The 26,124-nt window shown below is 37.6% G+C and overlaps 1 protein-coding gene across 9 annotated transcripts in view; it reads right to left on the reverse strand.

The window, feature by feature from the left end:
* The window catches only part of PTPRM (protein tyrosine phosphatase receptor type M), a 429,982-nt gene that overhangs the window by 266,359 nt on the left and 137,499 nt on the right, over nucleotides 1-26,124 (reverse strand). For all 9 annotated transcript variants that reach the window (XM_015855337.2, XM_015855345.2, XM_015855344.2 and 6 more), the window contains exons 4-5: nucleotides 16,361-16,439; nucleotides 12,723-12,838 (exon numbers count right to left, since the gene is read on the reverse strand). In XM_015855337.2, the coding sequence (XP_015710823.1) occupies nucleotides 12,723-12,838; nucleotides 16,361-16,439 (195 nt within the window). The remainder of the gene's footprint in view (nucleotides 1-12,722; nucleotides 12,839-16,360; nucleotides 16,440-26,124) is intronic.

The following is a 26,124-nucleotide window of genomic DNA, read 5'->3' on the forward strand; positions in this document are numbered from 1 at the left end:
CGCTGTCTCTATTTTCTACTCTCCTCCACATCTGCTAATCAGCATATGCATTTGGCACAGCTTGCATAGAAATCTAAGTGTATGGCTATCATATAACAGAACCTACACTTGGGATTGATTATCAGAAAGTCGGGTGGAAGATACCTGCCACAGATTTACCAGGTGAACGACTAGGAAGGCTGTAGTTGTCTCAATTTCCCAGTTTCTCAGCACAGTACTGGGAACTGGGAAATTTTTAATCCAGTGCAACATTTTGCTCTCAATTCAACATCTTGCATGTGCAGAACAAGAAAATTATCTACATAAAGCTGAGGAGCACAAGGCCCCTATGTCCTGGCCTACTGTGTCTTGTCATCCAATGAATGTCTGGAAGAGAGCGGAGTAGATGCAAAAGGACAAAGGGACAGAGATGATATCTTGCCACATCCTCTGATGTGAAGCTAAGGGTTAATAGACAGTTCTTACATCCTCACCTGAACTCATCCTCTAGCTGGCCATGAAATAGACTAGATCCACTAGGTAAGTCAAAGAAACTTCAGAAAATATAATAACCCAATTATTATAGATGGTTAAAAAAATTACACTACTTAAAACAGTTATTCAAACAAGTAATGTGCACTTTCCATACAAACATAAGCTTTTCAGTAAACTGAAGCCTACTGCCATTATTAAAGCAAAATAAGAGGAAACCATGGAGAGCCCCAGAAAGAACCTCCCCAAAGATTTTACCCTTGGGAAGGCATAAGAAACCTTATGGTATTTAATACACCAGTTATTTTTGGTAGGCTAGCTTCCATAAACTGTCAACACAATTAGAGATGTCTGTTTCTTTGCCTTGGATCCAACAGAATTTAAGACGTATACAGGAAACACTGACTTCAATTTGTTATGGCCTTCACTTGTCAGCATACTGAAAGTAACCTTAAAGTACCAGGTACCAGGAGAGCTACAATAAACAGTAAATTAAACAGATCCATAACCACAAAACCAAGTCAAAGTTAATCATGCCATTGATGCTAAAGAAGCAGGATAATTAATCATAAATCCTGTTTGCATTCTCGTAACATCATAAGGTGAGAGTTATTTCCCCTTAAAAAATAAACATGGGTGACACATAGCTTATTTAAAAGAAAAAAAAGAAAAAAAACTTTATATGATGCCCAAAGAATGAACCACTATGCTTTAAAATTTATTGAGATTATTACCTGACAATTACTTTAGACTACTGCCAGCTCCTTAGAATTCCTAGAATTCCAAGCTGCAGATAAACTGACTTCTCTGACACGGTATGTACTGAAAGCAAAACTTGGAAAGAAGTGTTCAAAACAACTGTTTGAAAACTACTGTTTTTACTGATTTTGCCACTGTACTATCATTCAAGCAAAAGTAGTAGGAAATATCAGGATGCAAGTTGAATAAGTTATTTATGGTTTTGGAGAATTAACATTATTTAAAATCACGTATATCTTTAAATTCTTACGACAGTGACTGCTTAGTTCCAATTATCACAGCTGCTAAGCACAGATCATTGCTTTAAAGTGTGTTTCTGCAGTTCTCAGACTATAAAGACTTGTGCTTATGTTGCATCTACCCATGATAGCTTTTTCCTTTCTCTGTCTGCAACATCAGGAAGCTCTGCATGGGCTATGTCCTCCTGCCAAGAAATCTGTAAATAACTCTCTAGGGAACAACTTGCCATCACACATACATTAATTCTAGCACCTACACTAGCTCAGTTGATTTCAAGTGTGAACAAGAATCTCCACATTCCAGCTGCAGTGCACACCTACACCTCATGTGGGGCTTCCATGGCCAGAATTGAACAGGATTCTCACAAATTACAACACAACTGAAGAACTGCGCAAATATTTTATTATTTAGAATCATAGAATTGCTCAGGTTGGAAGAAACCTTCAAGATCATTAAGTGCTAGATGCCACCACACCATACTACCCTAAATTCAGGCACCCCAATTTAGTTCTTGCTGTCCTTTCACCTACCTGACAAAGGCAACAGGATACTGTTAAAGGGAGGCAAAGTGAAAGGACTAGGCAGTGACACAAGGCAGGATATTCTCTGTCTTACTCTGGAAGAGCCAAGCACACAAAGAGAGGAGACCAAGGAAAAATGTGATGCATTCGCACTCCCTGCTGAATCCACACAGAGGGCTGTCTCCTACCACAGACCTATTCAAACCTCCTACCACCTGCTAAAGATCCTTACCACCACTGCCTAATCTCTTTCACCTTCCATTTATTCCCAAACATACCAATCCCACCTGATTTCAAATACCTTCACTGCTGTTCTAAAACCTTAATCAAATAATTGACTGTAAGGATGTACTACATGATATCCATTCATATAGCAATAATTTTGACCAGAAAACAGAGAAGCTTTGGTTTGTTTAACAGAGGTGCATCATTTTCTTCAAATAATGAAGTTCCAAGAGCATTCAAGAGAACTTAGCTAGGCTCTGAAGAAGATTTGAGGCCTTCTGTCCCCCACTGGAATTCATATATGAAACAGATCATTACGGGTGCCTTCAAAATTCATGAAGGAGCTCCAGATAGGAAGCCTTTATTATCACTATTACAACTCACCTGAAAAGTATATTAATATAAATAAAGATCATGACTGATTTCTCTTAGCACTACAAACTCACAAAATGCAGCGTGTCTAATGACATGTTAGAACTCCAGAAATCCTACAAAAATCACCAGTATGACATTCCTTCCCTGAGCCCAAAGAGAAAAAAAAAAAAAAAAAAGTGCTTTTTTTTCCACATAGTCTTTCTATGAAAAATATACTTCCAAGGAAAAAGTAGTGTTTGGAATAGAGACTAAGCAACATAATCTGTTTACTTTCCACAAGAAATAATATAGCTCTAGAGACCAGGTCTTTTCCCTCTTCAGCAAAAGAGGAGAGTCACCTAATTGCTATAAGCCTGAGCATAAATGAACGGTAATCAAAGTAATAAATTCAAGCATAAGAAGAATTTAATTCACAGGCAATGAGACAATAAAAATGAAGAGAGTTAAACACAAAATGCAGAGGAAAGAAAAACCAAACTAAACCTACAAAGCCCTCCCCAAACCAGTTATTTCAGCAATTGCCAAGTGCAATAAAGAGCATTTCTTCAGAATAAAAATCTTATTTACCATTTCACAAACCGATACAGAAATGTTTCTACTTTAACTGCATTCATACAACCAGCTTCTCTTTATTTGTGATTCACAGTTCTCCTCACTGACTCACTGCATAGCATCTTCAGGAAGCTGCACAGCTATAACAGCAGGTATATGTATGGGAGAGTGCATCAACCTATTAACTTTTCTATACTAACAGGTCCCTTTAAGCATACTGTACGATAAACAACAGGTGCTCCACGCAAATTGTGGATGGTTATTTCACTCAGAATACCTAAGAAAACCACATTAATACCAAGTCAACATTCCTTTACTGAATATATTAGAAGACGCCTCTACAACTTTTTTAAAAGAATGTTATATTTAGTAGCATTCACAAAAATGATTTTTAAACTCAAATAAAACTTTGAAGTTTCACAAATAAAAGAGACCATTTCTGTGGTTGATTACCTACTGCTTCAACAATTACAGTAATAAAAAGTTCTCAACCTCAGCTCTTTTAAGATAGATACTGAAATTCACCGAATTGCAAATTAACAATCTTTATGAGAGATTCCTCACAAGCACATCATATCTTAATGAGCATTAAACAAAAAACAACAGGTCTGTAACATACCAGTCTCAATGCAGAAAATGATTTTCAATGAAACATGACAGCAAGGTATAGTAAAGACCAGTCAGATTAACTTTGTAGTGTCTTCTTGTTTTTTGTGCTTTGTGTTGCTGTTTCCTATTAAATTCAGTTCACCAGGATAAATACAGTTCTTTTTCCTTTGCTCAGTAGTTCTGTTATGTCATGTGAAAGACTGAGGCTTTAATGCATTTAAGCCTGCTAGCTCCTTCTGCCTCTGAGACAGGGAAAACTGCATGACCAGGACACTGCATTCGCTGGAAAGAGGAAACTACCTTAATCATTTAATCCTATACCTGTTTGGAGTACAAAGGCTACATCTCTAAGGCAGAGCTACCTAACTCAGCACAGAAGAATTTTGACTGCAAAAAAATGGACTGCAAAATGCTGAAATCCAAAAATGAACATAACAGATTCCACTGGTTGCTGAGAAACCTCTATGTTTCCAAATGTTCAGCGAATGCTTCACCAAAACAAAAAACAACTAAACAAAGCCAAACAAAAACAAATCAGGAATGCTATTTATGCAAAACAATGAATATAATTAATCAGTGAGTCACTGGTAAGAATACATTTTCTATTAAGCAATATGTAATTTAACAAGCCGGTATATTAAAAAAAATCTTAATTTAACCTTGGTATATAAACAGCTTGAAAATCCATTCTTCTACTACCACTATATTAAATTCACTCAGAGACAGCACAAAACACCCTAAAAATGCACATTATTTTTCCTTTCTAAGCAAGCTAGAGTGAAAAGAAATAGGCTGATGGTTATTTAAATTAGACTTGCAGTCTCGTTTAGGCAATGAACTAACACTAAGTCTCCTAAATGAACAGCAATTTAGTAGCAACAAGATATATATTAAAGCTTTCAGAAATAGTTTTAACAAAAATGCAGCAGTAATTCAAAGGGATTGAAGTTCTGGGGTGTTGTATCTATCACTACCACTGCATTAATCATTCTCAAAGCATGTTTCAACAATTTTGCCAGAAGAGACTTGAAAGGAAGCATCGGTCAGTTACCCTCTGTTCATACAGGTAGATTAAGCAGCTTTTCATACATTTATTAAAAGAAAGGTTTTGCATTATCCCACTTTCAAATATGCACATTTATAAAATCCTGATTAGAGTCATGCCAGTAGGATCTCAAATAGCATCAGCAGTGCCAGAAGTAATTTGGTTTAAAACACGTATTAAATCTAAATCAAATAGCAATTAATACCTCAACAAAATTGCTTCACAGAGTTCATATTTTTCATTCTAATAATTTCGATAGTTGACTCTACCTCTGAATTTCCAGAATTGCTTTTATAACCAAGACAACTGCTTGTCAGTCTAGATTAGAACCACTGCAGATCCTATGATTATCCTGCATTTATTCCATCTGTATAAGTTAACAAGTGTATTTCATTCAAGTAATGAGGCCACGCTGGAAAAAAGATTATTATTGTCCTGTTTGGAATTACTCTACTATGAGCCAGAACTGCACTCTGTATGAGTAACTAATGGGCATTCAAGCAAAATGCTATTGTTTTGCCATTCAGGAAAGATTTCAGGTTTCAATATTTTTATGTTTGATTACTTGTCCTTTTCTTCAAATGACACAGCTCCCTATAAATCTCTATTTCTTATAACTAAACCTAAATGACTGTTGTAGCTACACAAGGTAAAACTGTAAAATACACTGAAGCTACACATCAAGTAGTCACATTATTAAATATCAAGCAACATTATCTATTTGAAGATACAATTAAACATGCAGAAAGTAAACAAAGACATTATTCTATTTTCCGGAGCCACTAAACTTACTGTAATTTACCCAAGGCAAATACTCCGTACATACACACTGAATTTCTTCTGTTTTGTTCTGACAGGAGAAGATCTGTTATTACCACACAGAGGTTTTGAAGAAGAAAAAATAAAGCACCAACAAAACAGCTCATTTTATATTTTTTATATGAAATTCAAGACTGATTGAGAAATGTCAATATTCTCTAACAATTTTCCAGTGCTCACAAACATGTAAAAATCTCAAACCTTCTTTCCATTAATTTTTAATGGCACACAACAGAATCCAAAATCATTTGTATAGAATTATGTTCTCAGAAACATCTGGAGAAAACAGAGCACTAGAAAATCTCTCTCTAAAGGATAAGTTTGTTCCATAAAGAAATTATGGCAACTATCCAAGCATATGCTAAGCATTTTGCTGAACCCACAGTTCTACTTATTAAGTCATTTAATCTCACTCTGTATCTTAACTCCTTTAAACACAAAATACTAAGTACTCATCATGCTTTTACCTGTATTAAAAACTGCAAGAGCTAGGATGAACACCTTGCTTAAGAAATGAAGACTATATAAATGATCTTCAATACTTTGGTTTAGAATTCTGCAGATGCCAGGCATAGACATATGGAGGGACTGGGAAGGAGCAATGAGAAAAAAGTGAGAAAGGAAAGGTCATTAGCATTATTTTCGTTTGTACCTATGAAGGAAAGTGAAGTAGGCATTTGTATGCCTTTTCTATCCAATTATATAACAGGACAGGTAAAAAAACAATCAACCAACCAAACAACAACAAAAAAAAAACCAACAGAAAAATCACATTGCACTCATGTCCCATTTTCTCTTCATGAAAAGTGTTAGCTTGTTTGGAAAGTGCCATGTGAAGAAAGTCTACCCTGCAAGCCTTGGGGACAGCTTCAAGTTTAAACCTTTGAAAGTTTTAAACAACCGGAATAATGGTCAAAACTCAATGAGTCCTACAAAGCAGCCAAGGAAAACATACACATCTCATAACGAGAAACTACATGCTGTCCAGGGTGGAAGAGCTGCCTTTTTGGAGTGTGAGGAGTTAAGAGATGCACATCAATGGGTAAAGTACACCTCTCAACAGTGGGGACAGCTGTAGCGGTAATAAGCAATAATAACCAATGTACACATTGGTTTATGCAGAAGACAAACTCGTGTAAAGACGACTGGTTGGAGGTGTTTGAGTTTAATTACCAAGTCAGTCCCATAGTTCAACAACCATCCCCATAACAGACATTCTCCAATGCTCTGTTTCCCTTCCTACTGTCTTTCCTTTGGGTTTAATTTAATTTAGTCTTTACTTCAGTTCTCTTTGCCTCAAACAAGCTTAAACTGCCCTTGGTCTTAAAAAAGAAGCCTCCATACAGCTCCAATTTGAACACTATGCCTCCCAGCAGGAAGTCTGTACATTTTAACTACAGTATTCATTGTAAAGGTCACTGCTTCTTTCTCCCAAAGGTCCAAGAGCATAGCACAGAAAGCTGATTGAATTTACTTCATCAGTTGCCTGACTTGTATGTGTCCCTAAGCGATTCTGCTGCTGCTGAACAGCACTTCAGATCAAGACAGTCTTCAGGGTCCAGCAACAGGCATACCTAACACGCTGCTGAGATGCAACTTGAATTTTACCAGCCCCAAGTGGCACCGGTCAGCTGCTTCATTATCTCAGGTCTGCCAATCACCATTTACTATATTATTTAACACTCCAGAAAAACTGGAACATTAATATATCACAGCAAAGTTCTTGAAAAAAAGAACATTACTTTTGTCCCTTCATTTCCAGTACAGACAAGAATATCAAGATTTGACTGCTGAAGTTAATCCCAAAGTAACTTTTCTTATATTTTACTTTACCCAATGAAAATATATGTGCAGATGGATTGAGATGGAAAAGAGGGATGGCCTTGTCCATCCTCTCTAGCTTGCCTAAGTCCAACGATCTCTTTAGGTCATAGGAGATTACTAACCAGAGGATAACAAGCTTGGATAATTTTCTTTCTTGGTAATAAAAAGGCTATTTTTAAGACAAACAAAAATAAATAAATAAATAAATCTATATTACAAGTCTTCAGATTCCTTATTCTGTATATAAGCAGCAACAGTTAATAAGCTAACTGAAAACTGTATTTTACTGTCACAGGCATATCCTTAGCAGAGTAGCATCCACTTCTTCTAGACAAGAGATGAAGGATCACCTCTGGGAAATGATACCTGATATCACTCCTTGCAGCCCGGTGGATGACTGATTGACACTACAGAGCAATGCACAACTCTCCCCTCAGAAGTGACTTATGCTGATCAAGAGTCACTTAACTTTTCTTCATCAAAGTCATCAAATTTGCTTGTTTTCACACACCTGAATTATTTAGTTTCTCATTTCATATTACTATCAGTAGTGTCCATTTTGCTCTTTGATCTACATAGTTTGATTTATCAAAAGTTTTGATAGATGCCATAATGTAAAACTTTATAGAGACTTCTGTCAGATATTTTCACCAAAAATCAATTATCTTCAATAACATTTCAAGCTTCCAAAATGTGATTTGCATTCTCATCACTTTGGAATGGTGCAACTGGTTCCTGAGGTTAGGAGTGAACTTTATTCTTCCAACTACCCTTTTATGTATTTATTAAATAGTAACAAGAAAACACACTGACATTTCTTTATGGCTACTGACACTTGGCTCTTATGCCAGACAGGGTAATCCAGTTGTATTACAAAGCCTAACCCAGAATATACCTTTGCTGCCCAGGCTTCTGGATTGTTTCCAAGAACCAGAAATATATGGCTTATTTTTGTCTTCACTACAACAGTGACAACATCTCATACAAGTAGGTTAAGGAGAGTCAAAGATGTTAAAATGGGAAAACATTTGAATTCAGTTGACTACTGAAAAACAGTATGTGTATGTCTCACTCAATAACTCAATTTCAGAATTTTCTTATCAGTAAAGTTGCTAAGTTCTACTGACAAGAATAGTCATTTTAAAAAACTACCAGATTCATAAAACAACTGTGGTTGGAAGAACCTCTGTAGACAGACAGTCCTACTGTCCTGCTCATAGTAAGGTCAAAAATGGGGTCTGTATCCAGGTAGAATTTGAGTTATCTCCAGGAATGAAGACTCCCTGATCTCTCTAAGCAACCTGTTCCAGCATCTGAACAGCCAAACAATATTTTTTTTCCTTCTAATATTTAAGTGGAGTTTCCTATATTTCAGTTTGCATCGATGGCCTCTTGCACCATGGAAAAGAATCATACAATCATAGAGTGGTTTGGGTTGGAAAGGGCCTTTAAGATCATCTAGTTCTAACCTCCCTGCCTATAGGCAGGGACAGCTCCCTCCAGACCAGGTTGCTCACAGCCCTATCCAACCTGGCCTTGATTACTTCCAGGGAAGGTGCATCCACAGCCTCACTGGACAACCTGTTTCAGAGTCTGACTGTATCACTCTAGCTCCCTCCAAGATTTCCCTTGAACCTTCTCACAGAATCACAGAATTACCCAGGTTGGAAGGGACCTCAAGGATCATGTAGTTCCAACCCCCCTTCCTGGCAGGGCCACCAAACATACACATTTACTAGATCAAGGTTGCCAGGGCCCCGTCCAACCTGGTCTTGAACACCTCAAGGACGGGGCATCCACAACCTCACTGGGCAGCCTGTTCCAGGACCTAACCACCCTTCTAGTAAAGAACTTTCCCCTAACATCCAACCTCCAACCTGTAGAAATCCCAGCTTTCCCTTTATCCCAGATCTTCCAGTTTCTAAGCCATCCTTAAGTGTGTCCATATCTTTCCTGTATATGGGAGCCTAGAACCCAGTGTTCTAGATACACTTCCCCAGTAGAAGGAAGAGGAGAACATCCCCCTTGAACTCTCCCCCTGTACAGACCAGAAGGTTCTTTTTGCTGCAAAAGGCACATCACTAGTTCATGACTAACTTGTCCACCAGGACAGCCAGATACTTCTCTGCAGGGACCCCACATAGGGACCTAACATGGACAGAAAATCTGTGGTAACCTGTCACAATTTCAATTGCAAAATCTTCTATAATACTTCAGTCTTCAAAGTTCCATAGGGAGTAACAGTAGGCTTGAAAGGAAAGACAGGAAAAAAAAGGTGTGTGGGGGGGTAATAAAACATGACTGGCTTCAACACCTTGGTATTATTAAACTAAGAACATCTATGTTGTTTGCAACAACTACTCAGCAAAGATAAGGAGACAAACCAAGTCACAATTACATTCTTATTTTTTTTTTAAAGAACTTCTACCTCTAACAATTTATCAGAGTGAAAAAAGAAAATTATTTGTTTGCCAGAAGCACATTTCCTACTACGCTTGATGTCTTCTGCTGTATAAAGGCTGGCGGCTACCATATAAAAGAAATAAAAGAATGAAAAGGAAAACCTGACAGCACTGAAAGCAATCAGAAATGTCACTGAATGCAGTGGGCTTGTGATTCCACAGGCAGTTTACCTGTCCTTCAGATTAACAACACAAATCTGGAAAAAAAACAACAGGTACTGGAAAATTATTGGGAGCAAATTATCTCCTGATATTTTGGAATTGCCATGTCCAAAAACAACAGTAATAGTGCCACGATTTGCACAGCAGAAATGCTGAGAAGGCCCTGACAAAATCAAGGGCCCCTTTTATCATCACACAGTTGTTTTTATCTTATGGTTTTCCCAAAAGGGTTTTTGAACTTATGGAAACCAAACAACAAAACTACGGTGCAATGGGCTTAATATTATCAGCAAGCAAATGCAAGTGCATCAGAGAGAGGTTGCACAAACTATCTGCAGTAATGCTAAAACGTGAGTACAGGACAAATAATTCAGCACAACAGCTCCTTTTATTCTGGCTGTAGTGTACATAAGAACCTCTGTTTTTAAGATGTTTTAAAACTGAATATTGGTTCTCCTATTACCAGCAATCAAAAGATTTTTAATGTCTATTTAATTAGTCATACAACATAGAGGAAACTATGTTTTCTGGCAGCTATGATAGATAGCTTCATTGTACTTTTGGTCCTATGGCAGTGACATGAGAGTAGTGAGCAGCCTTATTCAAAATTCCCCAGTATCACACCATGAAAACACATGTTTTCAAATGACAGATGAAGAACTCCAGGTCTGGCGATCTTTTACACTAAAACACAGCCAATTCCACTTGGAAGCGTATCTCATAGGCTTGATTTGCAGTATTCAACACAATGAACTGTCTGACCACTCTTACTCTAAGCTGACATCTGTGGAAACTGGCAAACAAGCATAAAAATAAATCTACACAAGCCAGGAGATCTTGACAACTTTTAAACTGTTCTCACACAATGATATACCTGGAATCTGCACAATCTTGGACAGGTTACTAGAGGGAGCTACGGCTACATGGGCAGGCTAAATAAACACTGGGGCCACAGGAATATGAAATTATTGGAAAAGGAGTTGGCTGATTGTCACTACTTTCTTATCTTTTAAATGGAGGAAAAAAAATCTTCTTCTAACCATGTATAAGAAAGGAATCGCTTAACTAAACTCAGTAAAGATATCCCAGAATCACTATGGTTGTTCAAAAGAATGATTTTATACTAAATAAAATCTAAAAGGAAACCGTTTCTAAAATAAAGAAACGGCATTCCAGCCTTACAAAGAATTTATGTACCAACTAAACTTCAAAAAAAAACCCCAAAAACTAAAGAGAAAATGACACTTCTATGCAACTCAGGGAAAAACTGAATGGAATCTGGATTTTCTTATAATAAATTTTACCTTCAATTTTACAAAATAACATTATGAAAAAGTTCAAAGGCTCTGGAAAGGTTATCACTGACAAAATAACAACCTATTATTTTCTCATACGTGCTAAACTCTTTTTTCATGACTGGAAAATCATGCTCTCAAAAGAGCTCAGTGGTTTAGGGAAGACAGGAGTCTAATTTAACAATTCAACACTATAATATGGTCTTTAAAGGGCTGGAAGGTTAGAGAAACGTCAGTCGTATCAACACAGAGGTTGAGAATACCTGTGCAAAACCAAATACAAACACAGATTTCCACTGCATTTTCATTGGGCTCTTCCTGTATAGACTGAACAGTTCATCATGCATATACAGACAAACAAGTAGTTTCGCTTTTCAAGTGTATGTACTTAATAGTGTGCTAGTTTTCCTGAAACTACCAAGCTTTTTAACCTGCCCCACAGATCTAAATCATTTCCAAACTGCTTGAAAAAATTTTGTATTAAGTGCAGGGTGAAAGGTAAGCTGCAATGAAAAAACAAACAAACAAACAATAATAATAAAAATAATAACAACAATAAAAATCAAATTAAATAAACAACAAAAAATTGAGAAGTTCTCATCAATGTCCCACCTGTTATTGCTTCCATTTCTCTTACCCCCCTCCTCCCTCCCCACATACCGCACACAGTTCCTGTTCTTGCAGACAATATCTCAGTTCTAACATGTTTTTCAGAGAGGTAAAATATAGGGAACTGAAGGTTGGTATACCCCTAATGCTAAATCTAAATGCAAACTACTGTTTGCAGTAGAGAACAGACACCTCTGGAATGACAGCAGCAAGACAACAGTTAGATTTGAACCTCATTACCAAGGAAGATTCTGGAAGGTGGATCTTATTGACGCAAGGATAAGCACAGCCTTTAAATCAAAATCTGACACCTATCTAGAAGTTACATTACTGAATAATAGAACATTAGGCTCAATAAATATAGGTAAGATTCTTCGGGACTGTAAAGCAGAAGGTCAGATTTGACTGCCATATTGGTCTTCTCTACATTTGAAAAGAAAGTGCAGTTTTAGTGGAAAATACAGTCTCAACAGATACAGAGGCAAGACAGGAATATAATGTGTAATGTTGCAGTTACAGCAGACATTAGGAAAGTGATGTGACTTTCCTTGGAGATATTGCATTTATTCATGATCTCGATAGGTAACAAAACCAGTACCTGTTTCTAGAAGACAATACCAAGTACATATTATTTCAAAGACACCATACAATTTACAATCAATCAAATAGATGGCTTTATCATTTTTCATACATTTTACAGATTGGAGAACTCTCGTTCCTCCAGATCTTACTGCATTAGGAAATAATAAATTACCTGTAACCAAAGTCTGTCACTTGTACTGAATTTACCATTGGCAGTGCATTGAAAAGTAGCAAATTGTCCTGCATTGACTTCCACACTCTGAAGACGCAAGAAATGAGGCGTTTTTGCTGTTGGAAGAAGAAAAAGGCTTGAAATTAAGCAACACAAATGCAATGGTTATGATTAACACATGGAATACATTTAATGGTTCAATTTTAAAAGGCTCAAATCACTAAGGACAAATTATATTTTAGGTTGTTTTAATTTTAGTATTTTATTCTTTTTGTGTCTGGGAAAAAGCAGAAGTGATGGGTGCTATTTAATTATTCCTGCTGTAAATTATCCTAGCTCAGCATCCCTTTTGCAATAACAATCTGTATTAATGAAGATTGTATTGAAAACAAATTGATGTTCTGAATAAAAATACATTAGATAGTCTACTGACTAGACAAAACAGCAAGAAGTTGTGAGATGTTGTCAGGGAAACAGGTTTTCCTTTTAACCAGGTACAGTTAGAGGAGATGCTTTAGAATTGTAGCATGAAACAGCTAAAATGCTAACATAACTTGTCTCACCATCTACAGCTGCGTTCCTTAAATAAAATTAAATTTCATCAACACAGAACAAAAACAGAACATGAGGCATTCTCCATACTGATGCTTATCTTTAATTTAGAAAGAGAAAACACTCCTTAGCAAAAATGAAAGCAGTACGGCTGCATTTAACCAAACAAATTATATTCTTACAAGACCCATGTCCACCACAGAAGCAAAGAGAGTATGTGTGTTACTGTTTTACTAGATACAAGAAAAAACTTGACAGGAAAACATAGAAATTTGATACAGAAACTCACCCCTGAGAATGCATTGTTGCCCAGCAATTCAAATCCTACTGCAGTCAAGGAGAATTTTTGCACTATCTATACAACCAGATAAGCCATGCTCTGAACATTGCTCTCAGTCACGGAACAGCTAATATTAGAATAAACTACAAAAGTAAGCAACTGCTTTCTAGCAGAGCATCACAACTGTTTAAAATGTTGATGACATTCTCTTAGAAGAGCTCATCGCTGGGAGAAACTACAGATTTGAGAAGTATACAAATAACCAGCAACCAGAAATCAAGAAAACAAATTATTTAATGACCAGCATAAGGCAGTATAAGAAGCAGATGATGGAAGAAAATAGCCCAAATTAATATCCATTACAGGAGGAGATGCTTTCATGACAGCTGTCCTTTTGGCAAGGTTACTAGAACTAGCATTTTTCTTTTTTGAACATTTCCCAATGGAATCAAGGCAGACAGACTCTTACTTTCTTCACCTATCAAATTATTACTGATTGACTACTCAGTAAAATTCACAGGAATTTTCTCTCTCTTTTTAAAACATCTGATTTTACCTTTCTACCATACTTGTTTTTTCCTCAATCTTCGCAAACACTGATAAAATGGCCTACGAGGTATGGCCTAATTAGAAAGGGGCTTTAGGATTTTTAAATACACGCACACAAACCAACCAACCAATCACCAAACAAATGACTTCCAGTTCTAAACACAGTCTTAAGTTCCACTTGGCCCTTGTTCACGCTACCCAGACAACTGCCTAGAAACTATGTCATGGTTTTAGCGTATTTTTCCCTTTTCAATTTTTGTTAAAAGTTAATCATTTAGAAAGTACCTTTTTTTTTCTTTTTTTTTCTTTTTTTTTTTTTTCTCCTGGCAATATACAGGAAAAAAGTCATTATGAGTCCTGCAAGGTTTTATACACAAAATAGTTTATTTCCAATGCTCTTTTTTTTTTTTTTTCTGTTTTCTTGCAGACAGTGTAACTAGTTTGAAACTAATATCTTTCATTTTAGTTACTTCATCAATAAACTGTTTTGTTACAGTTTCTACCTTTCAACACTGAATAAGAACTCTACTCATTATGAGATATAACTTAGGACTTGCAGATTTTGATAATGAATTCACAGATCAAACCTCTCAAAAACTCTGTCAGAAAAATTACAGTGCTGATAAAGTGCTGCTTTATACTTCACTAGTCAAACCTAAGATACAAATTCAGAATGCAGAAGTGCAAATAACTTCCTAACAACGTGAGAGCCTGCTGTGTTTATTATAACTAAGTGATTCAGAAATAATAGCTGCTGATTCTGCATAACTGTCTTCACATTTGAATAAATGTCTGTGTCTTTTTGCCACTAACACTAAAACGATATTTATGAGGTGTTCCAGTATTAACTGATGAACCACTTTTTATCTTACATTGCAGATCATACTTACAAATCACAAAGAATGCATACAAGTACAATATGTCATAAAAAGAGAATGAACAATTATACAGCATTTGGTATCTTATTCCTCACTTAGTCATTTGGTCAGTGAGACTACAACCTACAGTTAGTTCACTGTATGACCTTAATATGTGATACTTAACAAATAGTAAATATGTGAAATGATCGTTTCCATAAGCAGTTTATTAAAGACACCTGGATTACTATATTCAACTTTTAATTCACGAGGTTTATTTTAACATTGCTCCTAAAAGAACTTAAGGAAACTAAGTATTGCATATTCTTAGTAATCACAGAATTGGAGTTGGATGGGACCTCTGGAAATCACCTTGTCCAACCCCCCTTCAAAGCAGGCTCCTTACAGTAGGCTACACAGGAAAGCATCTGGGTGGGTTTGAATATCTCCAGAGAAGGAGACTCTAGATCAACTCTGGGCAGCCTGTTCCAGTGTTCCTTCACCCTCGAAGTAAGGTGTATTTTTTTTCTCATGTTTCCTATGATGGAACTGTTCAACCTAGTGCCTGCTAGCCTTTGTTCTGTCACTGGGCACCAGTGAAAAGATACTAGCCCCATCCTTTTCACCTCTGCCCTTTAAATATTTGTATGCATTCTCCACCAGGCTGAACAGTCACAGGTCTCTCAGCTTTCGTCCATAAGATAAATGCTTTGTGCCCCTAGCCATTTTTGCAGCTCCCCACAGGAATCCCTCTAGAAGTTACCCATCTTTCTTTAGCAGAGGAGCTGACACAGTGTTCCATATGAGACCTCACTAGGGCAGAGTAGAGTGCCCTAGTCCAGGATCATTTCCCTGGACTTGCTTGCCATGTTTTTTTTTTAATGTAACCCAGGATACCATTGGCCTTCTTGGCCACAAGGGCACAGTGCTGGCTCATGGCCAACCTGTTGTCCACTAGGACATTAAGGTATATTTTTGCAGAACTTCCTTCTAGCAGGTCAGTGCCTTATCCCAGTGGGATAAGAACTAAAGAGTTCTAAGAACTGGAAAAGTAGTCACATGTCATCAGTTCAGCTCTTGCTCTCTCATTAGTGCCTCACCTTGTAGCTGCATTTAATTTTTGATGTTGACAGAGAGACATTTAACATGTCTCGATGATTTTTGGTCTGAAGGAATTGCTAGATGAGGCAGGTTCACGCTGTGCAGAAAGGGTATATAAAATATATCTCCTAAGCTGGTAAGGTGCAGTGCTCAAATGCTAGCAACAATTCATACACACAGCGTATTTTTATAGTAGTGACATTGTTTTCTGACATTTTCAATATCTTTTCCTCAACATTTACTGAGGGATAGTACCACATACATTTTAGAAGATTTAAAAATAGCAAGTGGGTACTTACTACATGGATGTCCTAAAACTTTCACTTCATCAATGGCCACATATCCAGGGTGGCCTGAAGTTACCACTTCAAAAACAACCTGAGAAGTGAAGAGAGAATTTCTGTTAGCAGTTTTATAAAAGAGGAAATATAAAAATACTTTGTTATGGAAAAATATGTCAACTCTTTCAACATTTGAGAGCTCTTTGTAAATGAAGAACAATCAAAAGAACTTCAAAATGAGTTACTAAAAGGAGACAGAAAATAAATTACATTTTTCATGTTTATACTGTTTCAGAAATTTGCTAGAGTGATTATCCAAGGCTCACAGTGAGAAAAACTCCTCCTAGCATTTGGTCTGCTAAAATAGTTACCTAATAATCTCCTTAAGTATTAAAATTAATAATTTGTTTTTAATTATTTCATTGGTGGAACACAGACCTACTTTTACTAAATAAATGACCACTCTTCAGTATACAGTGCTCTACACAGGATCAGATACAAACGGAGCCATTTTTAAGAATGTATTTTCTATGCTCTTAATCTTCTAACAAACACCGTGAATTAAAGAAAAGCAGATCCATATGCCATTGTTTGTTTAATGGCTATAAATAGATCACAAAATAAATGGAGTGTTCTTGTTATTTGGATTAAGCACACTCAGAAGTAAACATCTCCAAATTTTGGCAACCCTACTTTTAATAACCTAAGAATGTTTAAAAGGAATAGAAGAAAATACGCCAGTAACATCAGCAGGTACATTTCCAAAGCAATGGAAAAGAAGCTCATGCTCAAAGTCAGCTCGTGAAGAAGGTGAAATTTAGAAGCAACTTTCCACATTTATGCTACACTTGATCTTGGAATAGATGCAGACGGACACTATACTATACCCTTAGGAATACTTCTTTCGGCAGAAAGAGAATGATACCAAACACAAGCATGTAGTAAGGATAACATACAGCACCCTAATATTAAATCAAAGTTTTCCATTGCTGAATAAACACCGGTAGAAGACCAATATTGACTTTGACACAGACCCTGAGATACGTAAATACTTTTTCACCTCTCACCATTCTTCACCTTTCTCATTTCTTCATTGGTGGCCACCAGTCCTACTCTTTTGCCCCAAATATCACAGTATTCTTCCTAAATTTCATCCATTTCTCTTCAATATCATTGGAGTAAAATTGCCATAAATATAGCTTTAACTCCACAAAGCTGACAAGAAAAATATCTAATTTTCCTTCTATTTCTGTCTCCTGTCCACACAAAAATTTCAACTTGCAGTGCTAACACTGCCCCCAGGTGAACCTGACAGCAAGAGGAAAACATGAAACAGCCATGAAGAAAGTTCAAAATCCACCAAACAATTTTTTGCAGAAACAAGTTTTTCAAGACAAAGATTGCTCAATCACAAACCCCAGTTCATGGATTTCTAAATGCCTGAAGGCACTCTGATGCCACTCATAGCTGATACTGCCCACGTACAGCAGCAGAGTGGTCAGGTTCAGTGAAGAACAGTGAGTAGACAGTTTGGTCTCAGAAATAGTGGAAAATTTCCTGGAGAAATATGATGCCACTAAGAAAGCCACTGAGCAAACTGAATCCAAGTGTGGAGGTAAAGAGCAGCCTGAACAAACCCAATTTCTCTGATTTCTCTCCTGTATTCTCTAGCTGCTTTGAGTTTCAACTGTTAAAAAGAAAAAACAAAAACTCTAAGTGCTATTTTGACTGAAATCGATCTCACAAGTCTCTTTTCTTTAATGTTTCTTTTGGAGAACATCACTGCAAGGAGATCTGCGCAAAGCCACATGAAAGGTCTACCTGATCCATAGTACCAACACTACAAAGAGAATGTTTTTATCAGGCTCTTCATTTTCAGATGCGCTAAAATGTAGAGAAGTACTGGAGACACACCTGCATATGCACAACTTCGAAGCAGTCAGCCAAATCATTAAGTTTTCTGCTAAAATTATTACTGCCATATAATGAGGATTTAACTAATTTCAGAAAATATCTGCATAAGAGAGCCTTTTACAAGGAGTGTTCTGACTTCCAACAAAATCAAATACTGAAATAGAAAACCTCAAAAAAATTTCTGTAATCCATAACTGGAGAGTTCAGCCACAAATTTTCCAATAGGTTTCAAATACTTCCTTATCACTATATACTCACAGGTATGTACAGACCCTGACCATAAGCCAGTTCTATGAGCTTACTGGCAGAGACTACAACCTCAAAATAACTAAATTAGAATATACTTACGGCAACAGAGAAAGATTCAATGAGTGATCTAAAATATTCTGCAGTATCTCTAGACAATATACCAAAAATACCATTGTCACAAATAAGCCAAGCAATGTATCCAGAAACTGCCAACTGGATGTGCTATTAAATTACAAATGTTGTCACTTAGGAGAGCAAGTTCCAAAGAAAAGTTCTACAAGTTGAAATATAGTCGGTTTAATCAGGTGTCCATTATTTGCAATATTCAAGCTGACATCAACTTACCTGACCATATATTTCAGTCTTTTTTGACAGAAAATACACATTTATTATTAAATAGAAAGGGACACTATAGCCAGCAGTGATATACTATAGCCAAACAGACATCACTGATGTGCCTTTCCCTTCATATATCCAAAAACGTGACACACACTGGAAGTACAGTAAGAGAATTTACTGTCTGCTCATAGGCTATGAAATTCTATCAAATTCTGTATCTAAATCCAGTACAGTTTCATTAATATAAATAAGTTAAGATTATGAACCACAGTGTTTGCTCAAGCTAGTATGTTCCCACTTACATTACAAAAACACATTTGATTCTTCAGATGACACAGGTCTGCAATCTCCCTGTAAGGTTACTGCACACTGCATGGGAATGCTCAGGTCTGGACCTAGAAACATTTCTGGTAACTTGTTTTTCCTCTAAAAAGCTTACAGGGCTGTCAGGATTTGATGATCCTAGAGGTCTTTTCCAACCTAAATGATTATGCGACAATTCACAGATCTGGATCAGTTTCCCTAATTATTTCTCTTAGAAATAAAACTTCACATCTTACTTCACGCCAAGCTTTCTCTAACATTTCATACTTGAAAGCTGTGTGTTTTGTAGAATTTCACATTTCTACTTCAGAAGCCAAACTTTGCATTTCCTCCCAGCTGCCACAACACCTGCGGGCAATATGACAGACTCCAGTCAAAACAAAGGCGACATCCAAGCAACAGCAGGCTGGGCAGTCCTTTGATTTGTGAGTCTTATTATTCCATCACCTTATCTGGCAGGAAACAACTGGTTAAAACACTACATTCAGCTGCTCAGGAAGAGCTGAGCTGATGCTGGCCTGGGAGCTGCCTGGCCTCCTGGGTCTGCCAAGCAGGAAGCAGGGAAGTGGCCTAAAGCTGCATGTCCCAGAGCCTCCCTGCTTCAATGAAGGGCAAAATTAGCTTCTTGTTCCTGCCGCTTCCCCTTTCTGTGCATGAACAAAGGAAGGGGGGGCTGCTCACCAACATAAATGCTTACTGCTGAAAATGTGTGGCTCGCGATAACTTCTCAGCTCCCCTGAACAATAGGAATAAATAGTTTTTGTTGCCACACAACCTTGCTCTGTAAATTCCTGCCTTTGTTGTTGCAAAATCACAATGCTTTTAGTTGAAAGGTGGGTTGTACCTAACGTAAATACTCTCTACTTCACATGACTTAAAAATAGCACTCTACAAAAAAAAGAAAAACAAGACAGAAAATAGGAGTATTGAGAAAGCTTCCTATCAGACTGCTTTTTTGCTCCCCATGAACTGGGCCAAGACTCCTCCAACACTCATCCCACCCTGCTGACAACATTCTCTGCCTTCTCTTCACTGTCTGCCTCATTTTACCCCCAGCTGCTCCTTTCCTTGGTCATATCAGACACCAGTGGTTACACAAAGGTGCCGGGAAGTGGCAACATCTTAAACCCCTGCAAACTGAGCACTTCTCCCCTTTGGGTCCTGTCCTAGGACCGCCCCTATTCTTCCTGACTCTTCAAAGCTGCATTAAGGGACATTTCTGACTTTGTCCTTTCCAGAATCCACAAAAACCTGTCAGAGCTTATTTACTCAGGCTCTTAGCAGCACTGCCACACCTAGAACATAGTTAAGCCTCATAGGTTAGGAATTTATTGCATGCTGTGTGCAGTTTCCATCTATCATTCCTACACAACTACTGTCCAACACTCAAATGAGCACTTCAGCACATTAAACAACACCTAGGTTGTGCTGCCAACCTGAGAGTCCAAAGAAACCTCTACAAGGTGAACAGCAGTGGAAACTGAGCTCCAAATTATCAGGTTTACTTCATGCTCCTCTTGCTTTGTTTTTAAATCAGACGTGGTTGAATATTTTCCTGTTGAAGACACATCTTTCTTGGTTTAGGAACAAGGGATGGGAGAAAACACTTGACCTTTGTTTAAATGTAAACAAGAACACATCTGCTTACTTGGACATTTATATATTACTGGGTTTTTTTCAGTTTAGATATGTGACCTACCCTCACACATCTTTCTCAAAATAAATGCACTCCTAAATCACACAACTAAGTGAAGATTTTTGACCAGTAGCCATTCAAAAGGCAATGTGTATTTCCAAGCTTGAGTTTAAAGTGCAGTTCAGAAACCATAAGCATGGAGTTTAATGTAGAGCACACAACAAATAAGAATCTGAGCACAACCTTCACTGCTCAAAAGAGTTCCACTCATTGTCCTAGCTGGTAGCTGAAGTATATTGCATAAACCAAACTCCAAGTACAGCCTGTGTAAAACAGATTCTGAAGGAAATGAATGTTTAAGTCCAGATTTGAAAAAGCAAGTTGGATCTACTGTTTCTTATTCCCTAAACACCCAATTTACACAGGAAAGTGTCAGACTGGTAAAGGGTAAATCTCATCTTAATGTGAAGTGATACCCTGCAACTCCATTGTGTCTTCACTGAGAAAAAAAATCAGGAATTAATACCAGGTGCTTACATCTATTCATGCCAGCTTCAGAGAAAACTATATTTAAAGAAGGTGCACAAGCAGACAGAGTAGCATACTCCAGTAGAAATTATTTTTAATCCTTTTCAGTTCCAACTCTGGATTTAAAAAACTGCAGGATTTGTTGTGCTTTATTTTTAAAATCAAGCTTTGTTTCAGCTCAGAGCAGACATCACTGACCCCAAGCAGATTACAAAGGAAATAATTCAAAATATAAAAAGTGACAAGGGGGTAGTATGTAACTTGTAACAGTGCTGTGCCAAATTGCTTGCTTGCAGGGTTAGAAATTGGAAACAAAAGCTTCTCATCAGACGCTACTCAGTAGCAGCATTTCCCATGCTGTAAAGTTTTAAAACTGGAAACATTATAACAAATGTAAAATAGATTGCAAAAACTACAAACTTGTCTGAGAACCATTATATAACCTGGAGAAAACAGAAAAAAGAAAAAAAAAAAAAAAAAGAGAGAGAGAACACAACCCTGAAATCAACATTAAAAAAAATAAATAAAATCAAAACACTGAGACAAAAATGATAACATCTCCTGTCCAAATTAGAGGAACAGTGTTTTCAGCATTCACTTTAATCTCACTTTATCTCTTTTAAAGCATCAATTTAGATGCCTCTCAAGCTACTGAGGCTGGTCTCCAAGACCTAAAGACAAGCTCACTGCTTCTCACAGAAATCTACACAACATTTAATTCTCTCATTTTCTTTTTTTTTTTTTTTTTTTTTTTTTTCCTTTTTTTCTGTGTACGTTCTGTTCAAATACAGAGGAGGGTGAAAGTGGTCATGCAGAGCCTTTTTTAGTATGCAGACCATCTCCAATGGCATGATAAACTGTAACGCACAAAAATAATGCAGAAATACCTAAGCTACTTTGAAACAAGTAACTCAGGGACACAGAGCCACAGCAGAAAAGAACAAGCTGTGCTGATTATCTCTGACCCTCAGAAGGTGTTTGGCACTGTAAACCTGTGTTACTGCAACTATACTGTAATCAGTAGCTAGAATGTAGTATAGACATACCCTAAAGTCAAAGACAGTTGATAACAGTAGCACTTGGAAGACCATTAATTATGGAATTAAATGTGTCTTAATCAACAGAATACTTCACAATTTAAGTTTAAATATGCAGTAATTAGACTACAGTTACTGTTGTTACATGCAGGTTATCATAGTGATTTATATATGTCGCACAGCATTCATATGGGGTGAGACCTACACAAATAATTACCTAGTAAAAAGAAAAGAGTATGCTGAGAGAAATTAATTACTTTGTTCAGAAACTGTACTCCTAAAGAGTCAGTTCTAAATGAAAACTCAACATGAAAGGTATTAGGCAGCTTGGATAACTGGTGCTACAGTAATAAAACACTTAACCATTAAATCTTTTGAATGCTTTGCATGTGTGTTAATATGTGGTTTAAAGAAATAAATCTTTAGACACTGGATTAAAATTCACTCCACACTACAGGATTTAATTTCTACTCAGTTGCCATTAGTGGGAGTTATTTTGCCTACAGTCTTCACGAATCAGTAGCAAAACAGACTAACACCACTGTTTTCATGCATCCCGGGTTATATAAATATCACAGCTGTGGAATGTTATCATACAGTTTGTCTGTAGTACATCTTGGTTTCATCTGCAGCTAAGTACCTTGTAGGGTACCCTATTAATGGAACGGAATTATAGTGCATTCACAAGATATGCAGATGCCTACTTGAATATGCAACTTAAAACACAAAAGAGCAAATCAGACCACTGCATTGCTTTCTCCATTCATCTGGTAAAGCAGAGCCTTTTCCTGAACACTACTTTCAGGAAACCACCAGCCTTCATGTGTGAGAAGTTAAAAAGGCCCTTATCATTCCTTAAATAACATTATCAGAAGACTTCTCATTTGTTCAGTTACGTCACCCAGCCTCTTATAAAGCATGATAGAAAGTTCTGGAGCTTTTGGATATTATAGGAAAAAGACAAGAGTTTGTGACAGAAGAGCTAGGATTTTTTTTTTATTATTCAAAAGAGTAAGAGCTCACAAAACAAAACTGTTTCAGGACACCTCTCAGGTGGGTCCTCTGCTTCCTCTGTCCCCTCTCCCAGCTTCTTCTTCTCTTGCCTATCCCCAGAATAGACTCCATGAAGAGGAAATAGCCTGCAAACAGATTAAAATAGTGCAGGAGTGCACTCTGCACCTGGTATGGGGAAACCCTAGATACATGTACAGACTGAAGATGAGAGGCTGGAGAGCTGTCCTTTGGAGAGAGATGTGAGGTTTATGGCTGACAGCAAGTTAAACGTATGTCAGCAGTGTGCCCTGGCAGCCAGAAGGGCCGCTGCCACTGAGCGGAAGAGACTGGCTGTTCTGTTCTTCTCTGTGCAGCCTCACCTCCAGCACTGAGCACAGTTTTGGCCTCATACAATAAGAAGGTCATAAAACTATAGCAGAGTGTCCAAAGCAGCACTACAAAGATTGTGAAGGGTCTAGAGAACAACATGTATGAGGAGTGACTGAGGTCCCTGGGTTTGCTCAGAGCAGAGATGCTGAGGGGAGGACTGATGGCAGCTGCAACTCCTCACAGGGAGCAAAGGGGCAGCACTGAGCTCTGCTCCCTGTCACAGCGACAGGGCCCAAGGGGAAAGGCATGGAGCTGTGTCAGGGGAGGGAAGGGCAGCTGGGGGTTGGGACAGGTGATGCACCAGAGGGCGGTGGGCATGGAACAGGCTGCCCAGTGATCATGGGACCAAGTGCCAGAGTTCAAGGAGAACTGGACACTGCTATCAGACATAGGGTTTGAATTTTGTGTGGTCTGTGTGGAGCCAGGAGCTGTACTGGATGAGTATTATGGGCCCCTTCCAACTCAGGATGCTCTGTAACTCTAGGATTCCATGAGAAATGAAGAGAAATTACATCACTATATCAGTAAGAAAAATGCAGTAGAGATTTCTAAGAGAACAGAGGCAAGCAAATTGGCAATGATCATAAAATCTGAAAATGGAGAGAGAGCTTCCTCAAGAATAAATTAATTCATCTACAACAAAAACAGTGAAGCTATACTATTTTAAACTGATTCCTTGGACCTCCACAGATAATGCTATAGACATTTTGGCACATCAACTAAATTGCAATTCTTAAGCAGGAGTAATTCCACAATTTATGCTGTAAATGCAAAGAAAATGACTTAATTTAGTCCTCAGTGAATGAAGGGTAGATTGTGTCAAAATATCTAGGTGTCTCTTTTATATGAGGTGATGCATAGTAATTTCCTAAACCACAGTATCAGGGTTCACCTATGAATAAAGCTGAACAGTCCAGGGTTCAGGTCTTGAAAGAATGTGAACTAGCAAAGTTATCTTTCTGTTTCAGTGGCCAAATATCCATATTCCTAAGATATCAGTTAGATGTGTCATACCATTAGAAAACCGATGCAGATTATTATTATTGCCAACAATAGATTTTAAACTCTCTCAACTTGCAGTATATTTATCAGAATTTTAATTTAGCTTAAATTTACTTGTCAAGAATCTGGGCTGCTTCTGTTAAAATTCTCCTGCACACATTACTAGTTTGTTTCAGAGCTTTAGTGAGGCTCTGAAATGCATCCCTCATCTTCACTGCCTGTTGGTTCACAGAGCAGTTCTGCTGCATCCAAACCAGACTCTTTTCAGAAAGAATTAAATCTTAAGTTTCTCCCTTAACTCACCCCAAACTCCGTTGTGGACAACCTGGTCCAGACAAAGGCATAAACAACACAATCACATGTTCATCCAATGTCTGCAAAATGTATACACACCATATTAACTCTCCTGGACAACCCAGAAAGCTCATAAATACCTCCGGTAGATGTCCTGTTACAAAGCACCCAGAGTCATAACCTATATCAGCCAGGAAATTCTATGTGGAATGCTCTACTCTTCTATTGCCCATTGAGGCTCATTGTTACAGTCAAGGTAGAAAGGCTCTTTGGTATCACTGGAGGGGATTCCCAACACTAGCATGAAATTGATAACATGTGGCACACAACTTTGCAGAAAGGTGCCCTTTCACCTTGTCAGAGGTAGAAGTATGGCTAAACCAAGCCTGGATTCTGTGGTTAAGATGCCTCCCTAGAGCATGAGGTATGCAGATTCTCCTGAAATGCTTAGGAGAATCTAAACTTTCCTAATAAGCCTGCTCTTCTGGAAGAGGTGCCAGTATCCTCCACTGAATCAATGGCCAATTTTAGGTGATTCACACCATGAATTCTTCCCATGAAGCTTGCTGAGATGTCCATAAGCCTACCCTGGATCTCATTCAAGAATCAATACCTGGTCACTCCTGGCACATGCAGAAACAGAAACAATGCTCTACCATATCTGATAATAGTGGTCAGGATACTGATGTAGGAATCAAAATGCTGTCACTTTCTGCATAACACACAAATACACTGTGGAATGACATCACCGCATTTCCTAGAGATGCCCGCAGTTAAAGGATCCCCATCTTTGAGATAGCCTTCCTCATGAAAGCTTCAAAAGGTTAGTGAAAAATGTCAGCCCAGGGGAACCAAGCACAGTGCAAGTAAAAATGATAGGAGCCTGAGCAACAGCTTTGGTCTCCTTCCATTAAGGCGCATTACTTGTTCAAGTAGATGTAGACTTTCTTTTCATGGGAACAAGAAAAACTGTTGAACTGCTGTACAAGACAATAAATAACTATATAATCTGTAAATTTAAATACAGAATAGCAGCACTTTTAAAGAAACTGGCACTAAATCTTTAAGACATAATC

This window comes from Coturnix japonica, chromosome 2, assembly GCF_001577835.2.
Source record: "Coturnix japonica isolate 7356 chromosome 2, Coturnix japonica 2.1, whole genome shotgun sequence".
NCBI classification, from domain to species: domain Eukaryota; kingdom Metazoa; phylum Chordata; class Aves; order Galliformes; family Phasianidae; genus Coturnix; species Coturnix japonica.